The sequence below is a fragment of the Cyprinodon tularosa genome, unplaced genomic scaffold, assembly GCF_016077235.1.
Source record: "Cyprinodon tularosa strain WSP-4 unplaced genomic scaffold, ASM1607723v1 ctg194, whole genome shotgun sequence".
Lineage (NCBI taxonomy): Eukaryota > Metazoa > Chordata > Actinopteri > Cyprinodontiformes > Cyprinodontidae > Cyprinodon > Cyprinodon tularosa.
This window is the reverse complement of record NW_024038699.1, coordinates 168669-180965: the sequence shown is the minus strand read 5'-3', so window position 1 is coordinate 180965 and position 12297 is coordinate 168669. Positions and strand designations below refer to the sequence as shown.

Below are 12297 nucleotides of genomic sequence, written 5' to 3'. Positions count from 1 at the left end.
GGACGACGTTAGCTTGCCCTCAGGAATAAACCAATGGGGATTTACTTTACTAACAGCTGTATCTGATTGGTAGAAACTCATTGAAGTTCATTAGCTGCAATGTTAAACACTTTCGCTAGATGGAGACAATAGCGGTTACATATTTTCATCTCAGTAGTAACAAAATTCGATAAAAATAATATCAAGAAAATGTAAATGTACAAATTTTACATTAATTTGCATCATGTCAAGTCAAAGTTCAAAGGAAAACATAGGGCATAAAATAATAAAAAAAATAAAAAAAATAATATGAATACATTTTGATTAAAAAATATGTTTGAACAGCAAAGTTAAGAACAATTAAATCATTGGACTAATTGGAAAACAGTTTAAACTGGTTTCCGGCTCAGTGGTCAATCTAACTTTGGTGATCAGGAGAGTTCAGACCTAACAAGTGTCTGAGCTCCTAATAGACAAGTAGAACATATTTTTAAATTAAGCTTAAAAAAAAAAAAAAAAAAGTCAGGTCAGTCATTTAAATACTGTCATATGAATTTCAATGTCTCTAGATTTGGTAAGGATATTTTTTAGTTTATTGATTCAGGTTTAAAGTCTAGAAAATGCTGCTGCAATATTACCAATCACAATTAGAAAAAAAAAAAAGTGTGAGATTTTGGAATTTTTTTTTTGGCAACATCCAAGATAGTAGTACGATGGTGTAGTAATAATAATAATTTCTGAGATCCTCTATAGTTTATGCCTCCTTGGGTCTAGATGATCACCTTATTTTAACCCTGCATATAAGTATCACTTCTTAGACATGTAATCCCTGGCACTTTTTACTCATGTGCGATTAGATAGCTACCAGCTTCTGAAATGATCAAGCAAGTGTAGGAAATTAGTATCTGGATTAATTTTCTAATCACACATATGGATCAATTAATTGATTTTTTTAAATCGTTTTGCTTTTTCCATACTTAAATGGTTTAGAGTACCGTAGTTTGTATGTTCTCCCTGTGCATGATTGGGTTCTCTACGGGTACTTCCTCCAACAGTCCAAAAACATGACTGATAGGTTCACACTTCTCAAAATCACTTTTTTTGAGTAATAAAACTTACAAAACAACAGTAGTTACAATATGTAAGAATATGTGAAATAATAGTATACTTTTTACTTTATTTTCACTCAACCTCCAAATGACATGGCAGACTCAACAGATGGAAAATAATATTTGACCAACATGTCTTGATACAAAAAAGGGAGAACGTGTGAATATCTGATCAAAGATATGAAGAAGCTTGTTTTCATTAAATAAAGTTACTGACAATGGACAGAGTAGCCAGAAATTTTACTCAAGTAAGAAATTTTACTTAAGTTTACTCAAGTAAAAGTAGAACACTATAAAACTAGTCCTATAAGTACTTTTGAAAAAGTTGATCACGTAAATGTAAATGAGTAAATGTAACTAGTTACAAAATAAATAAAAAATTTTGGAAAGCATTATTCACTATTTGCAGCCTCTTGTATAACTACTGCCAGACTCATAAAAGAAAATAAAAAAAGGAAAGTAAGTAAACCATTTAAAAGCACCATATTTTAGTCTAAAATTTCAAGCATAGATACTGACCAAGATACTATCATTCTATAAAGGTTTATAAAGACTTTTTAAAAACAGTTTTGGACTCAAGTGAATACCAATAAGAGCCATAATCTACAAACTGAGAAGGAAATCATACTTGGCAAATCTTTCCAGGAGTATCTGACCTTCTAAGTTACTCAAAAAAGTATGTCAGCTACTTTTAAAGCAGATCACAAAAGGACCCAGAAGGCCTCACTTGCCGTAAAGGTCAGAGGTAATGATTCAATGTGAAGACACCTGCTGAACGAGAAGAGCATGACATTTATCTCTCATACAAAACATCTAGATACTTGACAAGAATTTCAGGGAAAACATTATGAGGAGTGATTGGACCAAAGTAGAACTTTTTGGAAGGCAGGCTTCCTGTAACATCTCACAGAAAACACACAAAAACATGTCAGTGGAACATCACTTTAAAAGTCTCATGGTGGTATGCTGGTGGAGATTCTCAGTCATCCAGGTCATAGTTATTCCAAAAAAGTTTAAAAACAATCCACTGGACATATTTTGAATTGAAAAAGCTTCCTGGATACGAGGTAAGATGTGTTCAAATTTGTAAACAAAGTCCAGTGGATTGTTTTCTTTATAACTTTTTTGGAATGGTGGTGGTAGTGTGATGGTCTGGAGCTGCTTGGCTGCTGGAACAATGCATTCTCCTCTTGAGCAGAAAATCTTGGAGGATGCATTTGGGACCTTTAATGCAATTGGATTATGCTTCATGATGATTAAAGCACACCACAAAGTCCATATTTGAATAACCCACGCACAACCTGTTATCATAAATACTTAATGGCAGCCTACAGTGTAGGGAGTGATCCCTTTTTCACATCGGACCACTTGGATTGATAGTTATTATGAAATTTATTTTTTAAAACTCTTTCTTGTATTTATTTTGGTTATCTCTGATATCAAAATGTGTATTATTATCTGAAACATTCAACTGTCAGGGGAAAAAAAACATCAAAATGAAAGTTCTTTATGTATTCTATTTAATAAGCAATGAATTATTGAAATTAAGTTAGAAAGTCATGAAAATCTCCTGCTTCAATCCCTGCAGGAGCAATGGTAGAAACTCTCACACAAGGCCTTATTTTCAGCTCATTTGAATGGTCACCAAGGCATCCGCTTGCTGTCTGTGATTTTTAAACAAAGCCATGCAAAACACTTCTAAATCCCTCTCCTTTGCTCCAGTTCTAAGCTTCCAGTTTTGTTCACTCTAAAACTGGAAAAATATTGTTTTTCCTGCAGACAATTTCCTCTTTAAGAAAACAACATTCCCTTTCAAGGTGAGACAAAGAAAGATTTTAATTGCTCCTTGCAATGCTGAAGGTCGCTTGGTGACAATGTTGCAGCGCTGCTTTGCACTCAGCTGGGCGGGCCTTAGTTATGTGTGTGTTTGGGAAGGGTGTGCTTTTAAGAGGAGGACGTGGGGAGCAAGGCTGCAGGGTTAGGCAGAGGGAGAGAGATGCTACACCTGTTCATGATCACCTGAGGAGAAGAATCAGAAGATTTAAAGAGCTGCAGTGTGAAGAGGGACAGAGTTGATCAACATGATGGGACACCTTTATATCTGAGAGAATCCTTCAGGCAGGCAGCTCATTGTCCCTGAGGTAAGAGAAGAGCTCCATGTGAAACCTGATTCGCGTCTGCAACAGATGGTAGTACCATGTCTGTAACGCTATGTATGAAAGAGTTTCAGTGATATAAGAGAAAATATTTCCTTAAACTCTAATATTGCATTGAAATTTAGAAAACTGCAACCTTTCAGTTATCAATCGTGAGCATTTATGGATGAAATATATATGGATGCTTCATAAAACAATTGTCGAGTCTGTTTTCTGGCTGTTTTCTAGGCGTTCAAATGCAGAAATATTTTGTTAAACTATAATTTTGTTGTTATTGTTGTTACTGATATTTAAGTTTGACATTTTACAGCTGTTTTTCAGTTGGGGATTAAACACACTTTAAGTTTTTAATTGCAGCCATCAACAGGTAGTTGGCAGAAACCTGTCTAGTGATACTGTTATCTAATATTATGCACAATTGAAACTGGGAAGACGTGATACCAGTCTTCGCTGTCACAAGATAAATCATAAAAGCGATAATAATCTCTTGGACTTTGCTGCTATAAAATAAATTGGTTCCTTTTATTACCAAGACATGGGAGTTAATACGCCGTGCATGGCGCCTCTTTTATCAACAAAGTCAACTTGTCTGCCAAGAGTCAGCAGTGAGATTGTTACTACAGGGGAAACCTGAGGACCTGAAGTGAGTCTTCTAATGGTGAAAGTAAAGGAGGGGCCGATGCCCTCAGAGGCCCCCCCATACCTCCGTCTCTGCTTAAACATATCGCCTCTGGTTAGTCATTTCCAAGTCTGTTCTCTTTTTCCCCCCGCCTGAGATCTCTGGAAGTTGCTCAAGCTGTGCTGCCCGGACGTACAACAGAATACACGGTGACTTATTAAAAACGAGTGGGGGGGGGGGGGTCCTTTATGTGAACAAGAGATTTCGTCTCAAAGGTCACATCTAAGTCAAACACGACTCACTAACAGAAATATGTGTGCATATTGCATTGTTGTCACAAATTTGATGTGAGCGTGCAGAAAATGCACATCAGAGAGTCAAAAATCTCCTTTAAATGATTGAAATAGAGCATTATGAACTATTAAAACTGGAGAAATCAAATCCTTTATATCCTTTTGGAATACTATAATCATTTGTTTTAATTATGTAAAACAGGGTTGGATGGTAAAACTCACTAAACAGACTAAAATCAGAAGTTGGAACTCAAAATGCAAAATGAAATCTGAAATATCCTCGCCTCGGGCCATTGACTTTCCGTGCCAAGTGCCGGGTGTCACATGATCCAGATAAGAGTCCGATGAGAGTTTCTGTGAAAGGGCACGGGCTCTTTATTTGCATAGGTGCTTCATGATAAAAATGACCACACCAAAGGCAGATCTGTGCGCCTCTTTGCTTCCTTTAAGCCCTCATAAAAGGGATATTGTTGCTCTTATGAAGCTCATAAAGCTCGGCCTACAATCTGCAGCGCTCATTGTCAGCTTAGTTTCGGGTGTGTTCAGACAGTCCCCAGAGGTCCAATAAAGCACACTAAGATATGTCAAGGAATTAAATCCATCCTTTGCTGGGAAAAGGAGGGTAATTTGAATTAATTTAATACAACCTAATTTAGATTTATAATCACTGATACTTTTTTTTATATCTTTAAAGATAAAGCAATCGTTCTTCCTGAAATGAACATGGCCAATCATAAAAGGTCTGCATTTTGTATGATTTGGAAACATTTGCCACCATTTTACTGGGTGACTGAAAGTATAATTATTTTACACATATTATGTTGCTACATACTTTAAAACAGCTGATCAAAAAAATTTTTCAAAAAAGACATATGTGCTAGATATTGATAAGTATTTACAGTATTGTGTTTCAATACTGAATACTTCTACTACTGCCCTGAAGATGTCTTCTTCTTTTGTTCAATTAGGACACTGCTAACTAATGCATTTTACTTGAACACCTTAAACCGGAGGTTTTCAACAGGGGGTCCGCAACCCCTAGGGGGTTCACGGAGGTACTGCACGGGGGTCGTGAAACCTTTTATTTTTTTAGATTAATAGGGACAAAGCGCATTAATGAACATCAGTATAAAAACAAATGTAAATATGCCGGATTATAGCTACAAAGCTAGTTTTCATCCGTAGACCCTAGGCAGGCAAATACATAACAAAGAACATATAATATACAGTATAATCATCACAAGGAAATGTTAAGAGTTTAGTGATCACATGACTGGTTTGTTTTGGTTGATTAGACTTTTTTTTATATTCCCCCCTGCAATTTTTTCCACTAATTAAAATGTCTTTAAAATCACATTAACATGAATTCAACACACTGTAGTAAACAGATAAATGGAGCAGAAGATGTCTTTCAGTCATCAATGCACACATTCAGCGACACACAGGAGCTCTTTCAAGCTGGGCACCGTTTCATTCACAACACCTGTCCCATTAACCAGGAATCAGAATCAGAAATACTTTAATAATCCCAGGGAGAAATTACTTTCATTACGTAACTTCATCTGTAATAGAGTGACTATATAGGACCAGTTTGATGTAACACAATTTCTGCAATATATAATTAGGGGGTCCCTGCTCCATCTCGCTATTAGGTTGGGGGTTCTCGACCTGGAAAACGTTGAAGACTTCTGGCCATAAACAGTAGTTGCTCGAATTGACTGGTGTTGGAACCACAGGACTGAGGTCCAGTACAGGTCAGATGTAATGATGAGCTAAATTATTTAAAGTCACAGAGCAGTTTAGACCAGGACCGGTTGTGCAAAAAAAAAAATCAAATAATATAATAATGCACATAATTATTGCAAAAAAGAACACACTATATGTGCTATTATATCTCTGCAACCTGGAGTCACTTATTGTTTCGCTTACGATTGACACTCTTTCATCAAAAGGGAAAGTAAGCGGTTGGTTTCAGGAATGTGTTGACTATCATAAAACATTATCTAATAGAAGACAATGTTCATGTAAAGCAATTTAGTTTCTTTTAATTTTTTTTAAACTGATCATTAAATTTTTAAAACAATAGATAGAAAAACTAAAAGTTAATTATCAAAGTTTTTAAACACATGAGTAATAAAAGAAGACTGAAATATGACCATGAATTGTTCAGTTTGATCTCTCCCAACTTTCCAACAAGTATTTAAAAACTGATAAAAATTAACATCTTTTATTGCTTGATTAACCGTTTCAGTTGAAGGAGATAATATTTTAAAAAAAAGCTTCAGTCTTTAAATGTAAGCACATCTAAACATCCGACTCAATTAACAAAACTAATATAGTAGCTTGTTGGCTTATAAGAGATAAAGAACATTTGAAATTAGAAATTGGATATGAGTTCAATAACAAAACCTTAGTAACTATTATTTTATTCGCACACCTCCCGATTCAACGCAAATCAAGTAACGTGCCGCCATTTTACTTTTCCACAGAGTTAAACATTCGTTTAAAACCCTGAAGTTGAGTTATGACATCATCAGAGTGTTTGGATTATTGAAGCTTTTTGCGAATTATATCTTTAATCTGTCGTAATATAAAACAGTAAATCAAAACAAAGAAATACTAAGAGAAACCGTTTTATATAACAATAGAAACATTTAAGAAAACCTTCAAAACAAGGTATTGAGAAAAAAACAGCAACTGAACAGGCTGATGTATCAGGGACCATTTTCGAAAAGAGCTCCATAAACCGGTTTATGATCCATCCACTCAGATTACCAAGTTAATGATTGTTTTGTTGAAAAGTTATTTGTTTTAGCTGTATGGTTGCCAGGCAACGGTGCATTACAGAGGTTATTGTTTCCTGTGTATCTACAATGCTATGGAACAGTGTTTGTCCTCTCAAACATGTGTTTTTTGCATGTTTCAGATCATTAAACTAAATCTAATACTAGACAAGACAATGAGTGAATAGAAAAACGTTTTCTAATAATAGTTTTATTTTCTAATTAGATAAACCAAAGTGACATAGTAATTTGACCTACCCATTTTTGCTGAATTTCTTTACATTAGCTCCATAGGGGAGTTTTGCAGCATGAGGTGCTATGTTTAAAGTCAGATCAAAGCATTTAAGCTGGATTTAAGGTCCAGACTTAGACTTTCATTTTTCTCTCATTGACTTGATGGTGTTCTTTAGATTATTGTCTTTGTGTGCAATCCTTACTAGTTGCATTTATCACCACAAGGTAATGGTCAGGCGTTCTCTGTCAGGATTTTTTGGTGCAGCAGAATTCATGGTTCAATTGAACAAATACATATATTATAGATATATCAATATATATATATTATTATATATTATTACATTATAACAAATAATCTAAACCTTGAAGCTGCAGAGCAGACACTGACAATACCAGCACCACCGTGTTTGACTAGTAGCATAATGTTCTTTTGCTGAAAAGCTACAGTATTGGCCTTACAATTAGCATAAAGTTCTCGTTTCAAAAACATGAAAAAATTCTTGGACCAATGCGAAACATTCCTTTATATTCATTGTTCTTTAAATAGATTATCCTTATATCTCTCGCATAAAAAAACATTTTGTTCTCATCTTATTCATATTCTTGAATCGTAGATACTGAAAGCAAACAAAGCAAGAGAAAACGTTGTTTTATTTTGTTATTTTATGATTTTACCATGTCCCGGGTAGAGTCGATCAGCTGATATTCTGTTGGGAAGGTTCACCACTGTTCCATGTTTTCTTTATTTGTGGATAATGACTTAACCTTTAACCTTTTTCCAGTCATTCAATTACTTTTTTTTTCACATTTTCTTAAATTTATTCAGCTCTGAGAACGATTTATTGCTTTTTGAAAACTTTTTACTGATTTAATTTAGTCAGACAAACAATTTCTCGGTTCTACCGACGTAGACATGGCAACTTAAGCAACATCAATTGGTTCCAGCTTAAAAAAAAGTAGGTAATCACAGTTGCAGGCTGTTTAATTTTTCACATAGTGTCAGGTTGGTTCAGGATATATATTATCCCCTGTAAAAAAAAAAAAAAATGCCTTTTTTCTGGTGTTATCTTTTCAAAGATTTTTGATGTCTGGGACACTTAAGTGGGATACAGAAGTGTACATGTATTCACACAATAAAATCAATCCAGATAATTGCACAGCTACTTGTTACAACATCAGCAGTAAGACCATACAGTAGTCTCTGTTCTGCAGACTGCAGACAGCTCAGTGAGAAGCCATTTGATATCAGATCACACGGTGTCACACAGGATCCTGTTCAGATAATCATTAATTTAGCAGCTGAGACCAAGGTGTCAGGTGTCACTCCAACTCCTCACTAAAGAGATGAGGAGCAGGTGAAACAGAGCAACAATGGCTACGCTCAGCTTTCTAAGAAAGGGCCTATAGAGCAGAACCTTCTGTACATAAGGAGAGCACACTGTTATTTGTACGTTTGAACTAATGGACAGAGATTAATTCAAACACAAAGCTGCAACCAAAAGCATGTTTGAAGATAGTCTTTTGAAATCATTCTTTTGTTATTTTAGACATTAAATTAGCCACTTTTTTTTACTCTTCTTCTACTTTTATTTGTAGCGAATACAGCAGGAAGTGGAAGCCAGCCAGGGTTACAATGCTCCAAAGGACAAAGCAACTTATCTTAACCCTACACCCACACACACCATGACAAGCACACTGCATTCCATTTATTTCTATGGCCTAACCCTGACTCTAAACTTAATTGTTACATATGCATCCTTATTCTTTACCTAATCATTTCACTCCTTTTCTTTAAACCTAACCCCAAATCAACACCTTTTCTGTATCAGGGCAAAGCTTTGTCTCCCATGAGGAGCAAAAGATCCTCACAATGTTGTAAAAGTATAGAAAATACCCACTGTTTATTTTTCTTTTGTAGTTATGTAAAAATATACAGTAAAAATAGTTAGGAAAATAGCATTTAGTAACTCCAATGTGCAAATGATTCGAACAGGATTGTTTTTTATGTGTTATGATTTTTTGCCTTGTGAAAGTTAACGCTGAATATCCAGTTAGTAAGCTTATCTCTTTTATAAGCATTAACTTTATCTATGAAGCACAGAGGGCAGACAACAGTAGCTTTATGGTAGCAAGCAGTGTGGCTGCAATACATGCAAAGGATGGCTCAGAAATTGATCTCTTTTCCAATTATGTAGATTATAAAAAAGTATCATCTCTCCATGTTAAATATGTTAATAATCATTTATGTTATAGCACTAAAATAAAATACAGTTTTTATAACTGTACATTTAGAATTTAATTTCATCTCTTTGTAGAAAGTAAAGTAAAACTTCATATATAGCCTTTTCTTGCAAATGTATGTTTATGTAAATCCTTTTATTGTCCCACTATGGGGAAATTCACCCTCTGCATTTAACAAATCCCCTTGGGGAGCACAGGGCTGTCATTGTGTGTTGCCCATGGAGCAGTCTAGGATTAAGGGTCTTACTCAGGGACCCAGAGTGGCAGTCTTTGGGAATGAGTGGGACTAGAACTAAGAACCTCCAGGACCCAAGCACAGTGCCCTAACCACATAGACCACCATTCCCCTCTTTTATGTAGTTCTAAAATTCTTTGGAAAACTTTAATCTTTCATTTATTCTGGATATAAATTGTAGATTTTCTCCAATGCATTTTTTATATTTCTGTGACTAAAATGTGATTCATTTTGGGTAGAAAATATTTGCCTGTCATTAGCCATCTTGGAATAAATCTTTGCCACATACTTTGTGACATCCCTGGTTGACTGGGGAATAAAAGAAAGTAGATTTGACTGAATGGTAAAAGCAGGCTTAATTGTGTACTCTGGTCTCTGCAGGCCCGTCCTCCAGTCTGTGTTGGTGCCATGGCTGAGTCAAGCTGGTGGAAGTTTACCTTCTCACGCAAGAAGAAATCTGAACCTAAGGTTTTGTATGAAATCCCTGCAGAGCATGGAAGCAACAATGAGAACAAAGACCAAGCAGGCATCTCTCCAGACAATAAGGACAGCCAGTTCAATGCCAGACTGGAGAAGATAGTGGATAAATCTGCCACCAAGGGCCGCCACGTCAAAGTGTCCAACTCCGGTCGCTTCAAAGAGAAAAAGAAAGTCCGGGCCACACTGACAGAGAACCCAAGTCTGTTTGCAGAGCAAAGTAATGAGAATCATAAAAACACGACGGACAAATAGCAAAATACACCATGGCAATCACAAATGTGTCATAAATCACTCACGTCTTTGACCAAGGTTCAAAAACACACCCGTTTTTGTCACAATGTACCAAACCCAAGTGAATACCCAAACTGAAACTAACAATGAGTATCTTAAAACCAATCGTCATATATTCAAAAACCATATCAGGGACTGGTCCTGGAATCACCTTTCTCCAGATTGTAAATGTTGAATTCTAAAACCCAATGTTTTAATGGTCTCAAGCATTTTTTATGTTTGTGCTGGTTTTATTATTGTTGCCGTTGTTGTTTTTTTTTTCTTTTTTGAAACTAAGCGTTAATATGAAGTAGATTAACTGCCTTTGTGTTGTGTAACAGTTATTGGTTTCGTTTTTTAAATTAGACATTATTAAAAAGATACGGTCGATTAAGCTGAAATTTGATGGAGAGACCACAGAAAACAACGAAAATATGAGATGTCAGACAATATGTTCTATGCTTTTTGTAGCCCCAGAAGATACTTGCTCTTACGAAAAACTGGTTTCTAAATCCAGAAAAGATTTATCTAAATTCTTTGGGGGAAAAAAGAAAAAAAAACTTCATCCCATAATTGCATAATTGTTTTATTTTATTTTTTTTGTAAGGGCTCTTTATCTGTTTGTATAGTTCTAATAAATAGTCATTTAATGAGTTTTCTATTAATCTAATACAAGTTTATAAATTTTGTAAATGAACTTTGTAAAGATTTTCGGGGCTAACGTTAATTTATTTCTTGGAATAAATTGTTTCAACATTTTTGTCGAATGTTATTTTAGATATACATGTAACAATAACAACAATTATGGTTGGTGAGACACAACGACAGCCACCTATTTTGTCAGAGGGAAGAAGCTTACAAATTGTATTATTCATAGTACTTTTATAGAGTAAATCACATTGCAGTGCACTTTTATGGAACTTGACTTTTTTATTACTTTTTTAAATTTAGAGGATAGCTCATTAGACACTCGTGTACTAAACCTCCATTTGGTGCCTTCAATGTCATCTCTAAATAGTACGTATTTTTATCTAGACAAAAAACTACAAAAAGGAAATGTTTTTTTTGTGTGTTTTTAATAAAGTCTGAGCAATGTGGCACAACTTGTTGGTAGGAAAATCTGGGAAAGTTGTTGTTTTTGAAAAATAAAAAGAGCTCTGTCTTTCTTTGAAAGTCATATTTTTTACTGGAACAGAAGATAAATAAATATAAGGCAGCTGAATTTAAATCTTCACTTGTCTTGTCTGTTTATAGTAGTATAAATATTGCAGAAAGGTTCAGGTTGAAAACTGAGAATAGGCTTAATTCCAGTGTTATGACTCATCTAGTATTTTCTTTATAAATTAAAAATTAAGAGAAAGTATGAAATTAAAAATTGCATGTTTTCCCTGTGCATGTGTGGGCTCTCTCCAGGTACTACAGTTTCCGTCCACAGTCCAAAAATATGACTGTTAGGTTAAACTGTCCTTAAGTGTGAGTGTGTGTTTGCATGGTTGTGTGTCTCTGTGTCACCCTGCAATGTAAAGGCAACCTGTCCATGGTCTACCCTGCTTTTCTCCCATAGACTGCTGAAGATAGGCAATGCCCCCACCTCGACCCTGAGTCATTAACTGGGAAAAGATGCATGGATAGAGCAAAAAGTTGTCTTGATGCTGCTGCTTAAGTAGTAGATTTCATTAAGAGACAAGAACAGCAATGACAATAGTTTCAAATTTGGTTTATTACCACCTACCTTGGGCCTCCATCATAGGATACTTGAACTGTTTTATTGACCTCCGGGCAAGCACTTTTAGGTGCGAAAAAATGGCCTCTCTCAGTGCAAATGAACACAAAAATATGCAATATCCCTTTAGTGCCAGAAGTACATCATATCTCTAGTTAAAAAAAAAAAACTTAAA

The 12297-nt window shown here is 35.1% G+C and overlaps 1 protein-coding gene across 1 annotated transcript; it reads left to right on the top strand.

Annotated features, from left to right (window-relative positions):
• Positions 1 to 3036: 3036 nt before the first annotated feature.
• prr15lb (proline rich 15 like b) lies at positions 3037 to 11157 on the top strand. Its single transcript, XM_038283481.1, has 2 exons — positions 3037 to 3229; positions 10031 to 11157. Exon 2 carries the CDS (start codon positions 10058 to 10060, stop codon positions 10379 to 10381), a length of 324 nt encoding a protein of 107 aa, XP_038139409.1. The 5' UTR covers positions 3037 to 3229; positions 10031 to 10057; the 3' UTR covers positions 10382 to 11157.
• The last annotated feature ends 1140 nt before the right edge of the window (positions 11158 to 12297 follow it).